General features: G+C 43.5%; 2 protein-coding genes across 5 annotated transcripts; one reads left to right on the top strand and one right to left on the bottom strand.

Annotated features, from left to right (window-relative positions):
* Positions 1–2573: 2573 nt before the first annotated feature.
* si:dkeyp-72h1.1 (uncharacterized protein LOC799956 homolog) lies at positions 2574–6726 on the bottom strand. 3 transcript variants are annotated; one of them, XM_040124585.1, is made up of 5 exons: positions 6665–6726; positions 4180–4292; positions 3834–3993; positions 3040–3184; positions 2574–2595 (listed from the first exon to the last, which is right to left on the bottom strand). In XM_040124585.1, exons 2-4 carry the CDS (start codon positions 4249–4251, stop codon positions 3117–3119), a joined length of 300 nt encoding a protein of 99 aa, XP_039980519.1. In that variant the 5' UTR covers positions 4252–4292; positions 6665–6726; the 3' UTR covers positions 2574–2595; positions 3040–3116. The 3 variants fall into 3 exon arrangements, with proteins under 3 accessions (XP_039980519.1, XP_039980518.1, XP_039980521.1); XM_040124584.1 differs by lacking the exons at positions 2574–2595; positions 3040–3184 and adding an exon at positions 3304–3755; XM_040124587.1 differs by lacking the exons at positions 2574–2595; positions 3040–3184 and adding an exon at positions 3304–3740.
* Positions 6727–10657: 3931 nt separating this feature from the next.
* LOC120788624 (tumor necrosis factor alpha-induced protein 2-like) lies at positions 10658–24256 on the top strand. Of its 2 annotated transcripts, XM_040124537.1 has the most exons (14): positions 10658–10704; positions 11356–11466; positions 12246–12688; positions 13272–13483; positions 14657–14771; positions 15071–15193; positions 17181–17275; positions 17355–17447; positions 17654–17780; positions 17926–18051; positions 18140–18289; positions 18770–18894; positions 23417–23552; positions 23783–24256. In XM_040124537.1, exons 1-14 carry the CDS (start codon positions 10698–10700, stop codon positions 23852–23854), a joined length of 1935 nt encoding a protein of 644 aa, XP_039980471.1. In that variant the 5' UTR covers positions 10658–10697; the 3' UTR covers positions 23855–24256. The 2 variants fall into 2 exon arrangements, with proteins under 2 accessions (XP_039980471.1, XP_039980472.1); XM_040124538.1 differs by lacking the exons at positions 23417–23552; positions 23783–24256 and adding an exon at positions 22814–22922.
* Positions 24257–24989: the final 733 nt, after the last annotated feature.

Below are 24989 nucleotides of genomic sequence, written 5' to 3'. Positions count from 1 at the left end.
TATTTTCGGCGGTGGATGAATCCATATCATAACGTGTTCTCTGCTGAGGACAACACAGAAAATATTTGAGAGCTTCTGCTCTATTATTATTATTATTATTATCTATTATCGTTTTATTTGAGCAAACCCCACCCGCCTGTCACTCACTGCTGAACTACAGCGTGCTCGGGGGTTTGGTGTAGTGTAGAGTAGATCCAGCAGGGGGCAGCGCAAGCTCAGTCAACAGGTGTGTGAGTCATGCCGGTGAACACAGCAGCGCCTCAAGAGGCGAGCTGTGCAGGTAAATCAGGTAAATGAAGAGCAGCAGGTGACCAGACAAATCAGCTCTGTGTTAAAGGAACTTTACACTGTTTTTTACTGTTTCAGTCTGTTGACTCACATTCCTGTTGAGCATTTTCCAAACCATCCATCATGTGTTTAAATGATTTCCTGTTCAGTCTGCAGCGACAGGTGTCTGCAGTGAACCTGCCTTTAGCCTGATTCCTCGAAACCAGGAAACAAATCCACCCCCCAGCTCCTCTGAAGGTCCATCCGCATGTAGATCTGGTTTGTTTCATCTGTTCACTGTGTTTTTTAAAGATATTTCTTACAAAAAAACCCAAATTATGTAACTGTCCCTTCATTTCTGCACATAATCTTTAATAAAAACATACTGAGGGTCCCTGGATGTGGGAGACACTAGACAGACCCCTGCAACATGAAATGACACAGTGTCTTTATGTTCCCTGCAGCGCCCCCCTCAGGACAAACTGTACATCTTTAGCTCCACGACTATTCAGAAATCATAAGGATGATGTTTGAAGACAGGTCAGTCTGGTCGCCACAGTGGTGCTGAAAATGAAGGATCCAAATACCAGTCAACTGATGAGACATAAAGTCAAAATACTTACAAATGAAAAATTATAATAAAAAATGATTATAATTTTTAAAAAAAGATAATATTTTGACCTATTTGACCTATTAAAATTTCGACATAAACCAAACTACTGACAGAGGGTGAGTTTCCATTCTCCTGTTTTTTTTTCACACAGTGAATAAACTCTGACGTACGTGAAGCGTGAAGAGAGGAAACCATCAGGTCTGTGAGGGGCCACGAGGAGACCGGAACCTTCCTCGCATCAACACACGGAACCGACAGAAACGTCAGGTTCCATCACGTTCTCCACACGGTTCTCCATCGTCTGAGCTCCGACTGCAGCTCATCTAACGACCTCGTCTCGCCGCGTCCTCTTCTTCTGTGGTGGTTTCACGGCAGCGGCTGGAGAACCGGCTCCACCGGCTGTTGATCTGCTCATGTTCACACAGCAGCAGCGGAGGGAAACAAGACTTCGCTCAGGTTTTCAGTGGAACATTTTCTGGAAATGTAGTCAAATTTGGCTGGAGTGCAGGACATTTGCATCTAAATGAACGTCCATTACAACAGCCGGTCCAGGCAGACCCGCCTCCCAATGGGCCAGGTTCTGTTCAAGGTTTCTACCTGTTAAAGGGGGTTTTTTCTTGTCACTGTCAACAAGTGCTAGTTCATGGGAGAATGTTGGATCTCTGTAAATACAACTATAAAGAGTCTAGACCTGCTCTACATGAAAAGTGCCCTGAAATAACCTCTGTTTTGATTTGTCACTGTACGAATAAAGTTGAATTGAACTGAATTGAATACAACGCTGATTAAGCCTGTCTGCACCAGCTAAATCTCTCAGTATTTCTCAGTAGACCGGAGTTTTAAATCTGGTGTCTGTGGCGACATTCCTGCAGCAGTAGCGATGCGTTTCATGTCATCCAGCAATGATGGGTTTGCCAGAGCTGAAGAGGGGAGCAACCTTAGTATCGGAGACGGAGGAGCCGACAGCAGCTGGGAGATTGGTGTAAAAGCCCCAGGAAGCGTCCCAGAAAAGTGCCTGATGCTCCAGACAAAAAAAGAAACTCTGCATTCAGAGGAAGGATTACAGCCTGAGAATGAAAGCTATCGACGGCGAGCACATACACAGATTACCGCTGGTGTGACAGTGTTTGTGTAATTTCTCTCACGGTGTGTCATCATTGTGACTTCATTTTTATTTTTGTGATTCTTAACAACTTTTTTTTCCCAGTCTTGTCGGGAGTGAGCTTCCATACTGCTCTGCTTTCAACAGGATCAACAACAACAACATCTGTAAATTTGACCAGAAAATAAACTAAACACTGACTGTGATGGATTTTCTCTCTGCAGCTTCACTGTCATTGAAACAAACTGACAAACTTAAGAGACAACTTAAAAACGTCAAATGAAATAAAGCATAAAAGGACCGATCACCCTTTAGTTGACAGGGTTGTTATCCACAATAAAACCTGGGCCTTTCAACTGTGAGGCAGAGTACAGTGTCCTCATGTTTTCCTCTGTGTGGGTTTACTGTGTCTCACATGAAGGCAGCTACATAATTAAAGCGACCTGTAATAAATCAGGTCTTTAATTATCTGAAATATTATGAGGTTCGTTTTCCTCAGTTTACTCCGAAGGGCCAATAAACAGCCGGTTGTCTGGTGGATTTGTTTACCTTCCAGGCCTCCTCCAGGTCTGAACTCAAGTGCTCCTTCAGGACCGGCTGCACAGCAGATAAACTCCACCCCCACAAATGGAGAGGGAGAGAGAGAGAGACAGAGAGAGAGAGAGAGAGAGTTTGTTTGATAAACCAACAGGCGCCGCTCTGGGCGGACGGGGTTAAATCAAAAAGATCAGAAGACAGAAGTTTTGTGTTTCCAGAGAGCAGACACCTGAACTCAACCAGTTTCAACCAACAACGGAACAACAGTGGTCACAGGTCTGCTCTGTTTCACCTGAAACCAGTGATGTCACGGTGTACCTCAGTACACCGTGACATCACTGCAGCCAGGTGAGATGTTAGACCACAGGAAGTCTGTTATAATTTGGCGATATATGAATAAAATTGAATTGAATTGAATGAAAACATGTTCCCTCCTCATAAAACATTTGCAAAGACAATTTCTCTGAAACTTTGAAACCGGTACGTCATGACTCGGCAACATTGCATCGTGACGTGTTACCTCCACCTGTGGATGCGTGGGAAAGGAGGACTCTGTATCACGTCACCTGAGCTGGGACTGGCAGGAGAGGAACCGGCTCATGGAGAACCAGCTGCAGCTGATGGAGGTCTAAACCTGTTTCTAAACCTCAGCAGGAAACCTTCATCTGATGTACGAGAAACAACCGAGACAAATCAGAAGGCGCCGTCCTGAGATTATAACTTTATAACAGACGCCATCTACATACTCAGACATGTGATAAAGCTGTAGCCAGAATCAAGCAGGAGCATTTTTCCTAAACACATTTTCTAAAAGAGATGATAAAATCATCCAGAGCAGCAGAGATCAGCCGGTGGCTTCAGTCCCTCATCTTTCACTTTCATCAGGTTTCACAGGTATTTTTAATATTTCCATATTTTCCGGCTGCTTGTTTTCCCACAATCCTTTTAGAGCCGTTCACCATCAGACGTCTCAACTTCTGTTGAGTTTCATGTTGGGGTTTTCTCCTCTGTTCTCTTTTAGTCGTTCAGTCTCTCCTGAAGTGACTCCAACCTCCCGGTCTGGAGGAGGAGCTACAGGTGTGTGGGCCCCGCCCCCTCCCTTCATCACAGAGATCTTCGCATTGATTGGCTGAGAATGAAGTCAGGACACAGTCAGGAGGTTTTAAATCCCGCCTATTGCATGCTGCTCTGGCTCCGCCTCCTCCACAGGTGCACCTGCACCTGGAAAGTGAAGGCCTGATGATCCTGCTCAGGTACACACTCTGCTTGATGTGGAATGTTCCTTTAATGTGTTTTTTTATGTGTTGGCCTCACCTGTCACCTGGGCATGGCCCTCTGTGACATCACTGCTGACATCATCAGGAGGCCAGCGGAGCTCTCCGCTCTCCACCTCTTCTCCATGTGTCGGCTCCACCACAATGGATGGGAGTCTCCTGGAAAGTTTTGGAAAAGGCTCCACAGAGTCTGGAAACACCTGCAGAGGAGGAGGGGACCAATCAGAAAGCTTGTTGCTGAAATCGGGTGGACTCACCTGTTGATGATACCTGAGCTCACTGTGATGACAGGTTGGTTGAAGGACGTTTTCGCTGTTTTTAGTCCAGAATTTATTAAAGGGACACAACATCAAACAACAACCAGCCGGCTTGTGTTGGAGTCTCACCTGGAGGGCCACTGTGTTCTCTCCAGAGGCTCCGCCCACCGCCGACTCACAGGTGGTCATCAGCTCTGTCATCTCAGCCAATCAGAGAGTGGAGACGGAGAGCAGGCAGGAAGCTGAGAGGCGACAAAATAAAAGCAGAAACCAAGCTGATCTAAAGCGTGACTGAGTGTTGAGTATCGCTCTGTTGGTTGGAGTCAGACCACAGCTGCTCTCGGTCTGATACCGACATTAGCATGAGAACCCTGAAACACGCTCTCATGTTGCGTGTGTTCTGTGTTACGGTGACATACGGTGACTCAGTGTAATCACGTGTACAAACAGGATTTAGCATTCGCATCGTTTGTTTTCATTTTTAAATCATAACCTTCGGCCTGACGTGAAACAATTACTCAGAACAGGAGATGCATCGACACACACACACACACACACACACACACACACACACACCTGCTGAGAAACAGGAACATGTGAGGTTGTTTGCATGTGTTGGCGTTGCGTGGGTCACCTGTCTGTCACTGTGGCAACACAGACACTGGCTCTACAGTCATTAGTAAACTGAGATCATCAATCATCAGTGACAGGACAGGGACTCGCTCGGTGCCACCAGGAATTGCGCCCTCAGCTCTGACTGTCAGGTTCAAACCCTCAGCGCTGACTCTCAGGTGTCACACTCTCAGCGCTGACTGTCAGGAATCAACGGCGTCGAGTGTCAGGTACAAATGATTCATCGTGAGATTCTGATCAGTTCAAGAGTCAAAGTGTCTGATAAAAGAATAAAACTCAACATGTTTACAGATGTTTATTTTATGTTTACACACAGAGTAACAGGTTCTGCCTTAGCTGTAGTACAAACTGTATACATTCTCAGCAGGGTTCCTGTGAGGTTCTTCTCAGGGCTAGTGTGATTCTTGATCGATTTCCACGGTTTGCTAAGAAGGTTTAGGGGTTCTTGAGACGTGTTTGAGGGAGCTCTGGAGGTTTCCTGGGATCTGACACAGAGATTCAGCTGTCCACAACAAATTTTTCTAAGAAAGATTTTCCAAGAAATCTTCAGAAGTTCTCAACAGAGCTCCAGGGGTTCTTCAGAGAGCTTCAAGCGTTCGTATGTCAGGGGTTTCAAACACAGTTTTGTGGAGGCCCTGAGAGCTCCAGGATTTTTTAAACAGACTTCTACGGGTTTACTAAGAAGGGGTCTAGGGTTCTTTACACAATTTCATAGGTTCTTGAAAGGGCTTTGAGGGTTTTTAGGAGGTTTTCAGGTATTCCCATATAAGTATTTTCTGCCAAATCTAAAAGATGTATGTGCTGCAGAGCAGATCGTGCATGTTCAGATGATCCAGAAGAGGTTCTTCACAAGGCTGTAGAGGTTTTTTGCAGGGTTTGGGTTCTCTACAGACTTTCATGGCTTTCAGAAAGTTTCAGCTCTCCTTGAGAGGGTCTTGTTTCGAAGATGGTTTCAGGAATTCTTTACAGTGTTGTAAGTTTTTGGTAGAAGTCTGGGGTTTACTAAGAAATTTGAGTAGGTTTTTCCTGCCAGAGTTTTGGAGTTTACTGATAAGATCACAGGGTTCTGGATGGAGTTGCAGAGTTTGTTAAGAATATTCCAAGGTTTCCTGAAGAGGTTTCAGGCATTTATTTACAGTGTTGCAGGGTTCATGACGGAGTTCCACGGTTTACTAGGAAAGGTTCACAGGCTCATTACAGGGTTTCAGGGCCTCATAAAAAGGGTTTCAGGGGTTCTTTACAGGTTCTTGGTAGAGTTTGTGGTCTACTAAGATGTTCTTTAGTGTTCTTTAGGGTTCGTGAAAGGGCTTTAGGAGTTATTGAGAGACCTTCTGTGGACCTAAGGAAGTTTTTAATGGATCCTTAGATTAGAGAGGTTGACATGAGATTAGCAAGGTAAAATAAACTCCTCGATTATTTAACACTACCATTAAATTCATTTTTCCATCAGAGAAAAAGAACCCGAACACATCATAGCTGATAGACAAACAGCACTGACACCATGACAACTGACATGTTATTAGAATAACTTAGGAAATTCTTTAATCCCTTTTTTCAACCACAGACATCTTCTTCACTTCATCCACAAATCAACATTTCAAACATTCGTATTCATCCAGAAACTAAAACTGAAACAGTTTAAACTCACGATAAACATACAGACCAAAGAGACCGGATGAGTCGCATGTGATCAGGACAAAACCTCTGTACACGACTGCTTTCATGTTCTGTTTACAAAGCAGTCATCTTCACTTCGGTTTAAAACAAAAATACATTTGTGAGGAAAAGGACAAACAAACCCTGGATTGTTTGAAGTGGAAACACACAGGCAGAATGATCACGTGATACACTGCAGTCAACAAGCATTTTAAAACAAAAATCAGACGAAAGCATGAATCGGCTTCAGTTAGGTCATAGTTCAAACATCCAGGAACTAACAAACCATCTAACCACTTTAAAAAAGTGAAGATGAGTGACCCACCTGATGATGATGATGATGATGATGGACAGTTACAGTGCTTGAGTTAAATCCTCAGTTTTCCAATGTGAAGCTCGTTGTTGATCATATGACTCTACAGCTGCTCTCAATTCAAATTAAGCTATCGCTTCCCGTGTGTGTGTGTGTGTGTGTGTGTGTTTTGCATGTCTTCCTGATTTGACTCAGCCTGCTGTGATTCCATGATCATTTCGTCTCAGAAACATGTTCACAGTAAACAGCTGCATTATCGCACAGTGTCACAGTCACTATAGAAAAATCATTCCGTTTTGGAATTACAACCAATTTTATACATAGTCCTTCATAGGCTCAAAAGTAATTGGACAATTGATCAGTTTCATGCCCAGGTGTGGCCTGTTCCCTTGTTCTTTCATGACAAATTTAGCAGATAAAAGGTCTAGAGTTGCCTCAAAGCGTTGAATTTGGTGAGGTGAGGTGACGATGTAAATGAAGGAGGCCAACATTAGGCTGAAAAACAAAGCAAACCTCTCAGACAGACGGCTGTAAAATATCTGATCTTACAACACACTGTCAGCTGGTGCTGAGTCCAGGTTATGAAACTGGTTTATGGTTCTGTTTAGAGTCTCATAGCTCCTGGTTCAGCTTGGAGAAAGATCCTGGTCTGGTTTAATACAGAAAAACATGACGTGATTATTAAAATTTAACGGAAACCACCACTGTCACTAACAAAGTGTTTTTGTTGTTTAAACCACAGACAGGACTCAGGATGTGACCTCTGACCTCTGACTGCTGTGTGGTTCATAAATGCGTCACTTCAGGGGCAGATTCTGTTTGTCACCACAACGAAACATATTAGTGACATAATAGTGGAAAGTGGTGGAGACAGGTGTGGTCTCCTCCAGGTCGGACTGATTAAGGCTCCCAGTGGAGCTTTTCCCTTCGTCTGTTTCTGTTCTTTCTGTGAATCACGGAGCTCTAACAAACACGTCGAACGTTTTTCCCTCCTGACTTTTCACACATTTGAAATCCAGCATTGTTTAGACTGGTGCCTTTCCCTGCGTCGCTTGCACCTGTAGCTCAGCGTGCGACGCTGTGGGCAGGAATGTGGCGTAAAGGACTTCTAGTATGGTCCAACATGCTGAAATAATCTGCTGTTTCTCATGTTTATTCTTTTCAAATCAGAAGTACTTTCTCATGATGTGAAGGAGTAAAGCTTCACAGCCACAGTGTTCCAACGACAGAAAACCAGGCTGATCAGAGAGAAAAGTTTGTCGGTGTTAAAATGTATATTGTGTATAATGTTCAGCAAGGTTGTGAGGCCTTTCTGGACCTGACAAGCAGATAATATTTCTATTGATCTTTGATTAAAATGAATTCTTCTGAAGAAATGAAGGCGATTAAAGCTCTTTCATTTGTGATTAGGACTTAATGTGACTTTAGTTAAATGTGTAGTATCACAGTATCCCTTTATCGGATATTTTCAATGAAATTAAACGTGAACAGCAACATGAATTCATTTATAACACAAGATCTTATATTTGTGGTCTGAGATTATTGGAGGATTATGAGGCCAGATTTTTCTGGTGTTGTTTTCTTTTTCTTGTTAAATCTGATGTGTTTATGGAGCCACAGTGCTCCACCCCTCTGACTGCAGGGGCTCCGCCCCCTCTCCACCTGAGCTGTGACCTGATCACATTCCTCCATCTATTATTGATCAGAGTGGCATTGATTATTAACAGCTGACGATCGATCGAGTTACAGTACAAAGCGACATCACGTGCACACAGTCTCAGCTCAGCTCACATCTGATTGGATACAAGCCAGGTGACATCGTCGGCATGTTTTACCCTAAAATGTGTCTGACAGGCAGAGGACCGGCCACACCAAACTCCACCATTCCGGCGACTTTAGGTCTCAGGTCAAGGTTAATGACTGAACCTGTCGGATCAATTCACTGATTCATTTCATCGATCTTGTTGTGACACGTCTGAATACACAGGGTTCATCAGAGAGGGAAATCGGAAAGGGTTAGGGCACTGCTTCACTTTCCTCAGCAGAGGGGTTATTCCCTTATTCTCGCTCTAAACTTCCCACTTAGATCAGATGAAATGTATGTGTGTGTGGGGGGGGGTGTTAGATGAGGGGGGGGGGTCTGAAACCGAAAGTGAAGGTTTCTCAGAGGAGGACAGAGAGAAGATGCTCTGAGACTCTCCAGGAGGCTTTAGACATCCGTTGTTTTCTGCAGCAGCAGATTCCGGGTCATCTGGTCCTCGATATTAAATCCTCTGTAGGTTTTGGCTGATCTGGATCCTGGTTCTGATGATGTGGGGCTCCCTTCTGTCCAGCAGGAGTCAGCAGAGCAGCAGAGGTGAGATCATCTTTTTTGCCACATCATGTTTCAGGGCGTTTATAGTCACAGACTGTACAGACATATTCTGAGAATCATTCACATCTGTCGGATTCACAGCTCAAGCTATGATGCTGTTGTGTGTGTGTGTGTGTGTATTATATGTGTATATATATGTGTGTGTGTGTGTGTATGTGTGTATATATATGTATGTGTGTGTGTGTGTGTGTGTGTGTGTGTGTGTGTGTGTGTGTATTATATGTGTATATATATGTACATTTATACAGTTGTGACCAGTTGTGGTAACTGAGTCAGTCTGAACAACAGTCCTGTAATAATCCTCCTCCGTGAAGGTTCTAATAATCAGGTGGAGTCAAACTGCATCAGAGACGTGAGGATTCAATTGTTTGATCACTGGTGTTTCTATTATTTTGTCCGTCCCATTCAAATCAATGAGGGTAGGCTGAATAATAGAAACACCCCTCTGTGTAATGCAACACAGTTCAACAACAGCACAAACTACATCCTCCACAGCGAACCTTCACGGAGGTGGATTTTTACAGGACTGTTGATCAGACTGATCAGCCATAATACTGTCAGGAGACCAAGAAATAAACTACAAAACTATTATGACCACCTGTCTAACACACTGCTGGTTGAGACATGGACTCTACCAGACCTCTGAAGGTCCCTGTGGTATCTGGCACCAAGACATCAGCAGCAGATCCTCAAGTCCCAGAAGTTTCAAGGTGGAGCCGATGTGGATCACACTTGTTCTTCCAGATGCTCGATCAGACTCAGATCGGGGGAATTTGGAGTTCAGGACATCACCTTGAACTCGTCATCAAGTTCCTCGCACCATTCCTGAACAATGTGTACAGAGAGGCAGGGCCATTGGGGAATACCGCTGCCATGGCGGGGTGTACCTGGTCTAAAACAAGGTTTAGGTAGGTGGCACGTGTCAAAATGAGGTCCACATGAATGCCAGGTCCCAGGGTTTCCCAGGAAAACAAGGTCCAGAGCATCACATACAGTCTTTTTCCCACAGTGCATCTTGTTGCCATCTCTTCTCAGCTGGGAAAACCACCCGAGTCATTGGACCAGGAGACCTTCTTCCATTGCTCCAAGGTCTAGTTCTGCTCCTGTGCCCAATGTGGGACCTTTGGGCAGTGGACAGGGGTCAGCGTAAGGACACTGACCAGTCTACACAGCTAATACACAGCAGGGCGGTGACTCGTTCCTCAAATAATATCATTTTCTGTGACCTGTGCCACAGTAGTCCCTCTGTTGGCCCGGACCAGACGGGATAGCCTTCGTTCCCCTCACATATCAATGAGCCTTGGTCCCCGACACTCTGTCTCTGGTTCATGGTTTGTCCCCACTGGGACCTCTGACCAGCAGCCCCCCACCCACCTTGTTGTTTCGGAGATGCTCCGACCTGGTCCTCTGACCATAACGATCTGGTCCTTCTTAGTGTGATTCAGGTCTTTACACCCGCTCCTTCGTCCCACATCCAGCATGTAGACCAGGAGAGACTGCTCACTCCGTGTGTGAGTGGTCCTTATGTTCTGGATCATTTCTGTGTCTCTGTGCTCAGCCTCCATTACAGCAAACAGCGTTCTACACGTTCAATGGCTCCTGAACACTGAAACTTGGCTCCACCCCCCCGCCCCTCCGGGCTGCTCCATCGGAGAATCAAATGACCGAGAGATGAAAGGTAGGAAGCAGCTGCCGGTCGTCGTTTTAACTTAAAAACTGCGGTTTAATGTGGGAGTTTTATTCTGAAGGAGGTTTTTTCACGTGTTGATCAGAAGCTTTTATTCACTGAGCTCTGACGAACCGGATATTTTCTCTGTGTGAACGGATTATTGATCTTTCTGAATCGTCATTAAAAGCGAGGAATTTATTCGGAAAAGTCCAAGTGGATCAACATCATGATTTAACTTTCAGATTCATTCAGATGAAACATTTCTAGGAGCAGAGAGAAGCGCTGAAGGCTCCTGCGGCTCAGTAATCAGCTGTTCTCCTGTTTGTCTCCGGGCTGAGTGTTCGGTGTTTCCACTAAATCGTGTCTGATTCTGTTTTGTCCTCCTAACGCTGAAGGTTTGAGTCAGTATGTGGACCAAACTTCCCTCAAAAACATACACATTTTAAACCCTTCCAGTGATTTATTGATAACATCAGTTTACAAATGTGATGTTGTGTCTCAGAGTCACATAGAGAACATCAGACACTGAATGTCCCAGGATGTTTTACTAGGTTCTCCACAGAACACTGGCTGCAGTGTGACAGAATATGTTCTGAGTTTATTATTCTACTGAATAAGAACATGAAGCTGTTATCGATAAAGTTGGTGTTGAATGTTCAGCAGGAGGTGGTGAGGAGGACCGAGGAGGAGAGACGAGGGGACTGCCGAAACTCAAGAACCCCGCAAAGTTCTGGAAGAACCGCAGGCAGCAGAACCAAAACTGCACCAAAGGTCAGAACCTAGTAAAACCTACAGAACCTCATCAGCTAGAACCGCCAGAACCTTTAGTAGAACTGAGAAACTACAAACTTCACGTATAACCAACACATCCCTAGCTAGAACCAACAGAACTTCACTTTGAACCAACACAACCACAGCTTCAACCCACAGAACTCAGTTAGAAATATCAGACCCTCAGCTAAAACAAAGTGAAGCTCAGCTAGAACCCAAAAATCTCCCCGCAGAACATCAGAACAGAACCTCATGTACAACAAGCTTAATCTCAGATAGAAGCATCAGAACCTCAGGGTAGGATCAGCAAAACCACTGCTAGAACAAACAGAACGTTGCATTTGAACCAATAGAGCATGAAGTGGAACTAACAGAACCTCTGGTAAAACCCAGAGAACCACCCTGTTCATCTGAATGATCGGAATCAGCCAGAATTAGCAGAACCTGAACTAGAACCAACAAAACCTCAGGTACAACCGAAAGAATTTTAGTTAGAACACACAAATAACCACAAGAACCTCAGATAGAGGCAGCAGAACTCAACTAGAACCAGCAGAACCCCAGTTAGTATATAGAATATTATATGATCCAGGATCTCTCTCACAGTGCATATTTTCGGTGAACCTCCAGGCTTTGCGGTTCTGTTTCTTCTTCCTTTCAGCATCTACTCTGGTTTCTCACAGGTTTAGGTTCTGTAAGAACTCGTTCATAAAATCATGAGAACAGTCTGTTGTCTGTGGAAATGACTGCAGTGTTGTTCAACCTGCTCTGCTTCACAGAGAATGAAGTGGACTGTGTGGAGGAGCGGCAGCAGGAGGAGAAGGAGCTGTTGGAGGAGATCAGCAGGAGGCTGATCGTCAGGGAGGAGCAGCTCTTCAGTCAGGACTCTCCCAGTAGGGAGGAGGACCAGCTGCAGGAGGACTTCGAGGCTCTGAAACTGCAGATATGGATGGCTGTCCACAACACCTTCAACGCCTCCTCCTCCTCCTCCTCAGGACAGCTGGATGCCCTGAGGAGTGCTGTGGCCTCCATCCAGCAGCAGGAGGTGCAGGACAGGCGCTGGACAGGCTGTCCCAAGGACAGATTCCCAGTGTGGCGTCCTCTGAAATGTGTCAGCACTCACAACACTCTGCTGCAGAACATAGTGGAATCCAGACTGACAAAGGCTGCAGAGGACGAGTCGAGTGGAACCGACGGACTGTCCTCACCTGTGAAGAGGGAGGTGAGTCATCAATGAGAATGACACTGAGAGACAACAAGACACTTCCAAAATATCTCAAGAGTCTCTAAAAACATCCATTTTCACTCCCTGTTTTATCTGTAAAAACATCCATTACATTCTCTAAAAGCATCACTTGTGTTATATCTATAAAAACATGGATTACAAAACACCAGTTACAGATCATTTTCTCTCTAAAAACAACAATTACAATTCCTGCTCTACCTCTAAAAACATTGATGACACTCCCCAAAAAACAACCTGAAAAACCGATGATCATTAATAATCAAAAACTTGAGCTGCAGTCGCCTGTATATCTCTAAAATCATCTAATAGACTCCATGTTTTGTCTCAACAGATATTAAAGTCATTTTCTCATTAGCACAAGTTTAGATGATTTTAGAGACAAGATGGGGAGTGTAATCGGTGTTCGTAGAGTTAAAACGGGGAGTGACATCAATGTTTTAGACGAATCGCTAATTATCCGATATAAAATGAAGAGTGTCATCAGTGTGTTGCTTTCGGATCTGGACTCACATTTGTCATGACTGAGATTTGTAGTTCAGTTGCTAACAAACGTTTGCAGGTGTGTCGTATGGGGAAGCGTGTGAAGGAGGACCTCCTGATGGTGGTGAGGACGGTGAAGGACTGTTACCCTCCACAGATGGACATCCTGAATGTCTATGCTGGACTCTACCATCAGCGGTTCTCTGCTCGGCTGACTGAACTTGCTGCTTCCGGACTAGAAATAGACGACTGCAGCTACCTGCTGTTCTGGGTCAACCACTACTATCCACAGTGAGTCACTGCTCACAGACATTAAGACTAAAACCCTAGCTCTTTGACATTTATCATAAGCAATTTGTTTCCTGAAGTCCTCAACTAGGACTGAAAACACTCCTAAAGAAGTTATTGATGAAGCACCAAACACATACTTTCAGCAGGAGGAGAGAGTGAGATGTCACTGTTTTAACAGACTCTCAGACACTAACAAGTTGCAGTTACAGTATGAAATATTAAACGGTGGAAGTATTTGTATGCAGGAAAAGGCACCGTTTTACCATGTGTTTGTTTTAGGTGTGCAGGCAATTAACTAAGTCAACGTACTGAGGTTATACAGTATATACAAAAATGTGATAACAAACTTAATTAAAATTCATAATTTTTAAAAATACGCCATTTACGCAGAAGACAGAGTAAACATTTCCGGGCCACAAACCTGGATTAAAAACTAAATGTGGCCCGCTTAAATTAACATGGGAGGAAATGGTGCTGCATTTTGCACAGGAACAAACAGAGATGATGTTGAAAACGCTTTTTATTTCTATGTCACACAGTCTTGTGAACTGCACCTTATGAACACACCTTCATTATGCAGCTGACGTCCAGTCCGGGCGACGTTGTAGTCCGGTCTCAATAAGGACCCTCGATATGTGCATTATTTTTTATGAGCGATCAAACTTGAATTTCTGATCATCGCTGTGTCACCACTGCATTTTCTCCGTGTGAGGACATCCGTTTCTGGCTTTCTAAGGAGAAAATGCTCAAACTGTTGCAGTTTTTTTGTTGTTGTTGTTCAGATTTTGACATTATATCATTATTTTAGATCACACTTTATTGGTCCCTGAGGGTAAAGTCACGTTACAGCAGCAAAGAGACAAACTGAGAGAAAGAAAACACAGTGAACTATTTGAATCAGGACTACCAATAAGAAAACAGAGCATTAAATGTGACAGAGAAAGACAGTAAGTGAGTAAGATAACACAAAACTCGGATTTCATTTGAAAAACTTGGTTGGGACAGACTGCACCGTTATTTTGTCTGCTACAGTTTTTAATGTGAATTTCTTTTAAAATCGGAGATGTGCGCAGGATTCACAGTCTGGAACCAGCCTGGGGCCACAAACGTTCAGAATATTTCAGTGGAAAACCTCAGGTGTGTGTTTGAGTCCTGTTCATGTTTCCCTCTCAGTAAAATATTAAAACATGAAGACCTGGATGGACAGATAAAGACGGTCTGCCTGGGTTCTCTGCTGCTGCAGGATGATCTGAAACGGATGGAAGAGCAGTACCTGACCCACAAAGAGGTAAAAACCAGCAGAGCACTGATCTAAATCTAATGTTATGGTGTTTTCTTTAAATAGTTTGAGAAGCCAAAGTACTTATAGATCCTATGAGAGGGTAACACATACCCTATATATTCTTTATCAGGACCCTCAAAGAGCCTTGAAACGGAAACTATCAGGCTGATACCTACCAGAGCGATATATTCAAACTCAGGACACCACAGTGTCTTTTTCATAACCGCATCATTACATCACATGGAAATATTAGTCCTGTCTCGTGTGTCAACGTTTACGTGTCGTATGCATTTTCTTTCCTTCAGGACAAAGTGACATTGTGGCTTAGCACAGCGTTAAAGAAAGAAGAGGAGAGCTGGCTCAGCGGCAAGAAACCTGAACTCATCGACAGTTATTACTTCAGCCCACTGGCTGTAGATGTCATACAGGTGAGACAGAGTCAGCGCAGGTGAAACACAGGTGAGACACAGTCAGTGCGGGAGAGATACAGGTGAGACAGAGTCAGTGCAATTGAGATACAGGTGAGACAGAGTCAGTGCAATTGAGATACAGGTGAGACAGAGTCAGCGCAGGTGAGATACAGGTGAGACAGAGTCAGTGTGGGAGAGATACAGGTGAGACAGAGTCAGTGCGGGTGAGTAACAGGTGAGACAGAGTCAGTGCAGGAAAGATACAGGTGAGACAGAGTCAGTGCAGGTGAGATACAGGTGAGACAGAGTCAGTGCAGGTGAGATACAGGTGAGACACAGTCAGTGCAGGAGAGATACAGGTGAGAAAGAGTCAGCGCAGGTGAAATACAGGTGAGACAGAGTCAGTGCAATTGAGATACATTTGAGACAGAGTCAGCGCAGGTGAGATACAGGTGAGACACAGTCAGTGCAGGAGAGATACAGGTGAGACAGAGTCAGTGCAATTGAGATACAGGTGAGACAGAGTCAGCGCAGGTGAGATACAGGTGAGACAGAGTCAGTGCAATTGAGATACAGGTGAGACAGAGTCAGCGCAGGTGAGATACAGGTGAGACAGAGTCAGTGTGGGAGAGATACAGGTGAGACAGAGTTGAGACAGAGTCAGTGCAGGAGAGATACAGGTGAGACAGAGTCAGTGCGGGTGAGATACAGGTGAGACAGAGTCAGTGCAGGTGAGATACAGGTGAGACAGAGTCAGTGCAGGTGAGATACAGGTGAGACAGAGTCAGTGCAGGTGAGATACAGGTGAGACAGAGTCAGCGCAGGTGAGATACAGGTGAGACAGAGTCAGCGCAGGTGAAATACAGGTGAGACAGAGTCAGTGCAATTGAGATACATTTGAGACAGAGTCAGCGCAGGTGAGATACAGGTGAGAAAGAGTCAGCGCAGGTGAGATACAGGTGGGACACAGTCAGCGCAGGTGAGATACATTTGAGACAGAGTCAGTGCAATTGAGATACAGGTGAGACAGAGTCAGTGTGGGAGAGATACAGGTGAGACAGAGTCAGTGCAGGTGAAATACAGGTGAGACAGAGTCAGTGCAATTGAGATACAGGTGAGACAGAGTCAGCGCAGGTGAGATACAGGTGAGACAGAGTCAGCGCAGGTGAAATACAGGTGAGACAGAGTCAGTGCAATTGAGATACATTTGAGACAGAGTCAGCGAGAGAGATACAGGTGAGAAAGAGTCAGCGCAGGTGAGATACAGGTGGGACACAGTCAGCGCAGGTGAGATACATTTGAGACAGAGTCAGTGCAATTGAGATACAGGTGAGACAGAGTCAGTGCGGGAGAGATACAGGTGAGACACAGTCAGTGCAGGAGAGATACAGGTGAGACAGAGTCAGTGCAATTGAGATACAGGTGAGACAGAGTCAGCGCAGGTGAGATACAGGTGAGACAGAGTCAGTGCAATTGAGATACATTTGAGACAGAGTCAGTGCGGGAGAGATACAGGTGAGACAGAGTCAGTGTGGGAGAGATACAGGTTAGACAGAGTCAGCGCAGGTGAGATACAGGTGAGACAGAGTCAGTGTGGGAGAGATACAGGTTAGACAGAGTCAGTGCAATTGAGATACAGGTGAGACAGAGTCAGTGCGGGAGAGATACAGGTGAGACAGTGTCAGTGTGGGAGAGATACAGGTGAGACAGAGTCAGCGCAGGTGAGATACAGGTGAGACAGAGTCAGTGTGGGTGAGATACAGGTGAGACAGAGTCAGTGCAATTGAGATACATTTGAGACAGAGTCAGTGCAGGTGAGATACAGGTCAGACAGAGTCAGGTAAGGTTGGGGGAAAAAAAAACTGTGTGTGTAGAAGTTCTGTATGAAACACCTGTAATCCAGGCAGTGATTTAAACAGGTGTTTGACAAATTTACCTGGGTTTTACTTGAACTACAGTCTTTCTGTTCAGGCTGATGGATATATCACAGCGTTTGTGTTTCCAGGTGATAGACAGCTCCCTGGTTGAGTTCAGCCATGTGATCAGAGACCAGAACAAGACTCAGAGGATCACAACTCACCTGGAGAGCTTCCTCAGCAGGTAAACCGTGTCCACCACACACAGCAAGATCCACCAGGCTGTCGATGTGTGTAAATACATGAACTGACATGTGTTACAGCTATAAGAAGAGTGTGGAGGAGTTTGTGAAGGGGAGCCACAGTAACGTGGGCTCAGTGATCAAAGCTCACCTGGTCTGTGAGGAGCAGTTCAGGTGAGATCGCCTGCTGATATCAAACTCATCTCATTACCTGCAGTTACAGATGAGTGTTTTGGTCTTTAATTAATTGAGTAAACACGGTTAATTTAAAGTGTTGTTGTTCACTTGAAGGGTAAACCTCTGAACTGCTGTTGACCTGCTTCAGGTGAGGGCTGACCTGGTTTCTCTGCAGCTGATTGGCTGTCTGTCACTCTCCACAGGGATTATGTCACTTCTTCAACAGGAAGCCTGTCTGAGAAGCAAAGACGTTGCTGTCTGGACACTCTGTCTGCCCTGAGGGATTGTGGGTGCAAGTATTTCACCTGTCCCATTCACCGCCACCTGAAGGTACTGATGTTACTGCAGTAATCTCACTGCTCACACACTGGTGACACTCAAATATGAATATAGATGAAACCCTCCCCAGACGATTTGGTTTCAGGTGTTCAGGTGTGTTACAGTCACCTGTGTGTGTGTGTGTGTGTGTGTTCAGGTGCTTTACAGTCACCTGTGGACGTCTGGCTGGTTGGACGGGTCACTTCCTGTCGTCGACTCTCTGCTGGACTCTCTGAGCCAACAGCTGATGGACCTGACTGATCTGAAACCAGCCTGCACACAGGTGAGACGGCGTCTTCGTTTTCTTTGCCTTCTTACCTGTCTGTTTCCCACCAGTCTCTCCCTGACCACGTGCCTCTTTGTCCCCATAGTCCCTGCTGTGTGTCCTACATGAGGACGTGGTACTTCAGTATGTGAAGAGGATGATGAAGACCAGGATGAAGAGCAGAGAGCAGCAGGTTGGCGGAGCTCAGCGGATGAAAGAGGACGCTCAAAAGATCAACGACTTCTTCAAAGAGGGGGTGAGACACATGCACGCTCATCATCAGGGTTGGTCAGGGGTGGAATGTAACTAAGTACAGTTACTCGATTACTGTGCTTCAGCACAGATTTCAGGTACTTATTACTGCACTACTTTTATCTGAGAGTTACACTTATTTTTACTATTCAGATTCAGATTTTACAAAAACAAAATAAACACATGATACAGTTTATGTGTGTATGAGTGTGTGTATGTGTTTTTTATTAGTAATCTCTACCCAGTCATATGTCAAGTATCTAAAACTAGCTCCACAACACATGTATTTGTTAGTTATAAAAACAGAATAATACCATAATGAATGACTTTTTATACTTAAATTGCACTTTTGCTGATTTTACTTATGTAACATTTTTAATTCAGGACTTGTACTTGTAAGGGAGTATGTTTGTACTTTAACTGAAGTAAGGGATGTGAGTACTTGTTCCTCTGGTGCTGGTATTACAGTATTTTCTTTCCTCAGGGCTGCAGCGAGTCCTTGTGGCTCGGAGAGGCTCTGTGCGGCGTCGCTGAGGTTCTCCGTCTGCAGGATCCAGGAAGTGTTCAGCTGGAGATGGTCAGTCTGGCCAGGACATTCCCTGACCTCAGGTACGCAGACGTGACAGGATCCCGCCTTTTTAAAGATGAATCTGAACTAACAGGTTGTATTGTCCAAACGTGTTCCTGCTCAGCCCTCGTAGTTGCCCCCCCCACCCCTCCTCTCCTCATGTTGTTGATCCTGGTCCATCTAAATCCAGTTTGAGTCCAGGTTTCCTCACGCCTTCCTGGATGGGGTGATGATGATGTGTCCCGGCCCGTTCCTTCACTGCAGCTTGTGTTCACAAAGATAAACAGGGAGTTTACATCCAGGCTGCGACACCTTGACAGAAACAGACTAAATTTTCACCCATCTAACGTTTTCAGTGTTTGGCAGACGTGAGGCGTCCGTGCTTGTTTGGTTTTCTGGCACTTCTGTGCTATGAATTGCCGAGTCAGATATATTGAAGCTTCCAGAATAATCAAGTTTCCCTGTTGTAATTATTTCTTGGATGTTTTGAGCTACTTGATAACATCAACATGTACAGCTGAGGCTGAGCCATTGACCTGACTCAGACTGAACACCGAGATCAGAGCTGTGGAGGAAACAGCTCCGGGCTGAAAATGTGAAACGGCTGACGAATCATTGTTCATTCATCACGCCAGCCCAGCAACAGAGCCTTCTCATTGGACGTCTGCTGTTGATGTCATCCGTTTAATATTCACATCACAGCAGCTGAAGGAAACACTGATTCGCTTTTTCTTGAGACAACTTTGTTTCCTTTTTCCCACAAATCCGTTGGAAACTGGGACCGACAACAATGAATCCTGAACAGACAACAGCACAGTGAAACGAGACGTTTTTGTCTCTGGTCATTCCTCATAGAGTTTTAATGTGTTTCATGGCTGTATGAAGTTTATTATGGGGGGGGTAAGAAAAGGGGGAGGGCACTGTAATTTTCCTCTGAAGTGTGTAGGAGAGTTTCCCCTCAAGAATTATTATATAAAAAAGGTATAAAATAGTCACATGACCAAGGCGGATGTCATGTGGAGAAGACGACAGTCCTGTCTCTGTATCAGGTCCCACACATTCACAGTTAACATGTAGAAACACAAGCATCTTTTTGGTGATGCTTTGGTTCTACACTATTAAGAAAAAAACATTCATATACATTTAAATCTACTTCCTCTTCCTATGCATGTTCAGAAATTTCAAATATTACATATATATGAGTTAAAATACGCTATATCTTAAAATCAGTCAATGTTGACAAGGCAAGTGTTTTTGAATAGCACATTTCATACACGGAGGCAATTCAGAGTGCTTTAAGTTTTGCATTAAAAACATAAAAAAGACAGAAAAACAGCATAACAATAATTATTATATTAAGTAATATAATATTAAATAAAAAAAAGAAGATTAAAAGATCACAAAGCTTTTTAAAGGAAATTAAACAGAGACATAAGCAAAGAAGAGGAGGGAGAGGTGGTTCAAAAATAATAAGATAAAAATAAAAAATTATCATCAAATTGGTGAATGTGCCTTCTATAATAATGGGAAAAGTTTAAAAAACAAAATCTTTGTAATTTTAATTCATTGACCCTTAAAATAATTTAGTTGAGAGAGATGTCTGATAAATAAAGTTGTATTGCGCTTTACTGTTTTATCGTTGACTTAATTTCTATTCTGGCATCTTTTCAAGGGAATATCAACTGTGAATAAAAATAAAAACTACGTGATGTTTTAAGCTGAAAAACTTGCAGATGAAGCATGGTTCTGTTTTCCCACCCTAAGTAGTGTCTGCAGGTCTTCCTCTCGGGCTGCACATACAGCCCCAACAACCCCCATCTACAAGCTAGGGCGGGCTGTATGTAGCCTGTAAACAAAACCCAGTACAAAAATAGACACGTTCTTCTTTATTTATTACACTGAGGGCAACTAAAGGCGGCATTTTTGTGCAGCAAGAGGAACCTTTAGTGAGGAATGTGTCATTTTGTACCAGCTAACAGCGACTCCCACCTTCAATTTAAGGCAAAAAACAAAACTAATTAAATGTGTCATATAAAGTTGACCTATAATATAATTTACTGCAAGTTCATCATCACATATTGACAGTGTTATCTACTAAAGATTGAGTGAAATTAAAGTTTGCCACACCGTAACCTAAACATCACAAGTCCGCAGACTTTTTTGTCATGTTCTTCTCTGTAATGCACTTTATGAAAAATTATATTCTCTGCAGCTACAAAAGTTTGAAATTGGTGTACACCTTCTTCACTTCTTTCCGCTTTAATATTTTGAGATACTAGCGGGAAGTTTCAGTAGTTTTAACATTAAAACACCGCGGAGGATGTTGGTTTTTAAAAAAGTGAAACATTAAAATCAGTCCCCACCTGAACTGTCTCCATATACATGTACATTTACATGTAAATCCCTTTGTGAAACTTTACATAACTCACCAGTCAGACACAGATTCAGTCTCCAGCTCACATTTCACACTGTTGGGGATTTAACGTGTTTAAATAAACTCCGTTCTCATGTCAGTTATTAATATCTGAATTCAGCACAGCTGTTTGAAATCAAACATTAACATTTTACCTTTTAGCTCCATTTACACAGAGGAGAGGCATTATTGTGTTAGTGTATTACTCAACATAGGTGTGAATGGTCTGTGTGACCAAGTCACCCTGAGTGAGGACTGTCAGGCACCAATCCCTCTAAGGTCATGGAAATTTGACAGACATTCCTGCACATGCCTTTATTTCACACACCATTCTGCCTTCTCAACCTGATTACAAGAAGAAAATGTCAGGAGGCGGAGGAGTGTACTTGAAAGCTAAAAACCAGGTGTACCCGGGCACACCCGTCCTGCTGGCAGGTGAACTTTCCATTGTTGCGTCCTTGGTTTTATGTACTGTTGTAGTCTTGTGGGTTCTGTCAGTACATGTTCTCATACATAAACACTGAACCTGTGACCTGGATCTGCTGTGTGAGAAAAATCTGGTTGCCATTGGAGAAGGCAGGTGTGGCTGGGTGGGGCTCAGGTGTCTCAGGTGTGTGAAGTGAATAAAAAAATACTGAGAGGAGTCGTGTTAATAGAAAGCCTGCAGCATCAAGTCACTGTCTGACCTCACCCATCTCTCTTCTTTCTGTTTCCTTTAACAAAAAGTGTGTTCACCTGTTTTTAAAAACCCTGGTTAGACTGTGAGGATGTCCGCTGGTCCAGGAGAATTTAGCTTCAGCAGGATCAGATCTGTGATTTCTGTTCGAGTTTAAATATTTTAACGATTTTAAAATATCCTGGCGGGTTCTTTATTTGTGATTAGAAATGTAACGTACTATTTATTTTTGTACAATCTGTAAGCGGCCTGTAACTGCCTACACAGCGACTACTACCAAAACAATACTGATCATTTATTAATTAATCACGTGTGCTGGTAGATGTACACTCATCAGTTTATTAGGAACCAACAGCTCAACCTAAGCAGTCCAGCAGTCCTTTTATTGAAATTGTTTCAGAGGTGTTGATCCGGCTGTATGATCATTATACATTAAACAGAGAGGTGTTTCTGTTATTTAAAAAATGAAATGGTAGAAACAATTGTGTGTGTAACACAATACAATTCAACAGCACCACAAACTGCAGCCTCCAACATGATTATAAAATTGAATCAATACATTTCTTTCTTTCTTAATTTCAAATACATTTTGAAGGAAACATAATGCAGACTGGATTACATTTTGAGCACCTTATTTCCTGGAAATTTTCCTCATAGTTTTCTAAAAATTATCTGGAACTTAGTTGTTAATTACAAGGATATTTCCAGGAAAGGCCAACACAATTTGGTAGTAACTTTAAACGAAATGGAGAAAGTTCACTGACAACATTTTTCATTTGTTTTTAACCAAAATATCTGATCATTTAATACAGTATCGGCTGCTAGTGACTACAGCAATATTAAACTGTTTGTTTGGTTTGATTCTGTTCAGACTCTCACAACAGTTGGTTCGGGTTCGGGAAGAGCCTGGCCTGGTCTAACACAGAAAAGGTTCACAGTGACTTCAGACACAACCTGTTTATTTACATTGAACCAAAACCACCATCTTTCCTGAACCTTAACCAAAGACGGGACTCTGGATGTGAACCTGGTCTCTGCTGTCAAAGTCTGAAACTTTGTAAGCCCAACATCCACGCCACACTCCTTCCAGTCATTGATTCAAACAAATGTTGCCTCTGAACATAATCCAGCCAGTTCTTCAGAACTGTCTGATGGTCCACAAGCTTCAGAGACGCCCTCCCCGCTCTTTCTTCACTCTGTCATTTTTCATGTGAATAACTGAGGTCAACGCAATGAATACTGTTGAAGTATAACCTGACCCTTAGCTCTGTCCAGCAGGACCACAGGATTGCACGTCTCTAGCAGTCTTACTGTTTTTAAAAAAGGCCGTGCTGATAAGTATTACATGCAGTCTTGATGGCGTTAAAGCCGTTCAGACCATTTTCAGGTACAAAAAGGACACTATGAGAAAAACAAATCAGATATTTAATCTGTCACTCTTTTTTGATCACTCCTCTGTGTCGTCTCTCCTCAGCAACGCTCACGTGTCAGCGCTGCTATCTCTGAAAACTGGCCTATCAGCTGCAGACGTTCGCTCCATCAGGCGGAGCGTGGAGGAGAACCGCCTCCTTGATGTCTCCACCAGTCACAGCCCTCCGCTCTTCTCCAAGGTCAAAGTCAAATGGATCAATAATAAGATCAATCAGATGGGGCTGTAGAGCTAAATTGTCTGAATATGTTAGCATGTTAGCCTATTAGCATTTTAGCAGAATCACTCAGTAAACAGTGTTTTTATCTGTATAATTTTGGTATTTGTCACACTGTGTTCCAGTGTTGCTGCTTTTATCACAACACCACAGTGGACATTTTAATTTTGAAAGTCATTGCTTTGTTGTTACAGGTGGCCATGCTGAAGAATAGACAGCTAAACAAACATTTAGTGGAAGGTCTCAGATCTCATATGATGTTGTAAAGATGGCCTCTGTAGCTCAGATTAAACCTGGTTTCCCTGTTCAGTCTCAGATCCATTCTGATGCGGTGTTCCCCAGAGTTCAATCCTGGGTCCCCTTTAGTTCCTTTTGCAAAAGCCTTTTCTTTGGCTGAACTATCATAAAAGTCTGTACTGATTTTACTTGTTAATTGTAGACATAGCTTTTGTGTACTCTCTCTCTTGTGTTGTGTAATCAATGAGGTACAGACCATCACTTTTTGGCTCCAACCAGACATTTATTCTGATAACAGCAGAATGAAATCAGAACTCCGACAGTCAAGTTCACGGGAACAAGCTCCAGAAAAAAATAAAAACAAGGAAAGAAATAATTTAAATAACTGCTGGTTATTGAGTTACACCACTGAGATTTTTAAAGACCCCCTCCAATGAAAATCAAGTTTTTAACCCTGTTAACGTCCATATGTTTTTTTTTTTTTTAAATGATACAAGACATATCATGAGCAAAACAAACAGTCAGCGCCATGGCTGAGTATTTCTACCTTGGAACTGCAGTGAAACAATGACAGTCTGAGAAACACGGACTCCGACAACCTGGGTTTTATATTTCACACTCCTAAGGGGACCAGGCTTATCAGTATAGAGCATTTGCATTTGCATTAGCACAACCACTAACGCTGTATGAACCACTGTCAGTTACAAGCTAATAAGATAACAAGAAGTACATAAACAAATAAAAGATGCTAACTGTACTTACCATTCTGATACCTCTGCTAGTCGCCAAATTTGGTGCACACCAGATTCCTCATCAGAGTCTGGGTCTGATTGAGGCTGATGTGGTAGTAGCCATCTTGACGCGGACTTCTCTGTCACTGGTCAACCTAGTGCAAGCAGCGGTAGTGGGTGGGGCATGAGACTTGTGATATTTGCATATTTGAATATTCATAGATCCGGGATTTATTAATGAGGAAGTAAAAGTAGATTTACTTCCAACCCCTTTTTCAGATATTTTTTTTTTTTTTTACTTTTTATGTGGGAAAACCATGTTAAACAAAATATTAATCTTAGCAAAGTATTTTTACACACTTTGAAAAACGTGTCTGGAGGGGAACTTTAATGAAGCTACAGTTAAGCTAGAAATTCGACAATAATGTGATAT

The sequence above is a fragment of the Xiphias gladius genome, chromosome 4 (genome assembly GCF_016859285.1).
Source record: "Xiphias gladius isolate SHS-SW01 ecotype Sanya breed wild chromosome 4, ASM1685928v1, whole genome shotgun sequence".
NCBI lineage: Eukaryota > Metazoa > Chordata > Actinopteri > Istiophoriformes > Xiphiidae > Xiphias > Xiphias gladius.
The sequence above is the reverse complement of the archived record's forward strand: the minus strand, read 5'-3'. Positions and strand labels throughout refer to the sequence as shown.

Bases quoted from the DNA above. Each gene is read 5' to 3' on its own strand.
- si:dkeyp-72h1.1 (XM_040124584.1), bottom strand. From the start codon at position 4,251: ATGACAGAGCTGATGACCACCTGTGAGTCGGCGGTGGGCGGAGCCTCT. The intron at 3,994-4,179 runs GTGAGACTCCAA...CCTCCTCTGCAG, and splicing joins AGAACACAGTGGCCCTCCAG to GTGTTTCCAGACTCTGTGGA. The intron at 3,756-3,833 runs GTGAGGCCAACA...CAGGATCATCAG, and splicing joins GGGCCATGCCCAGGTGACAG to GCCTTCACTTTCCAGGTGCA.
- LOC120788624 (XM_040124537.1), top strand. The intron at 18,052-18,139 runs GTGAGACGGCGT...TTGTCCCCATAG, and splicing joins TGAAACCAGCCTGCACACAG to TCCCTGCTGTGTGTCCTACA. The intron at 23,553-23,782 runs GTCAAAGTCAAA...TTGTTGTTACAG, and splicing joins GCCCTCCGCTCTTCTCCAAG to GTGGCCATGCTGAAGAATAG.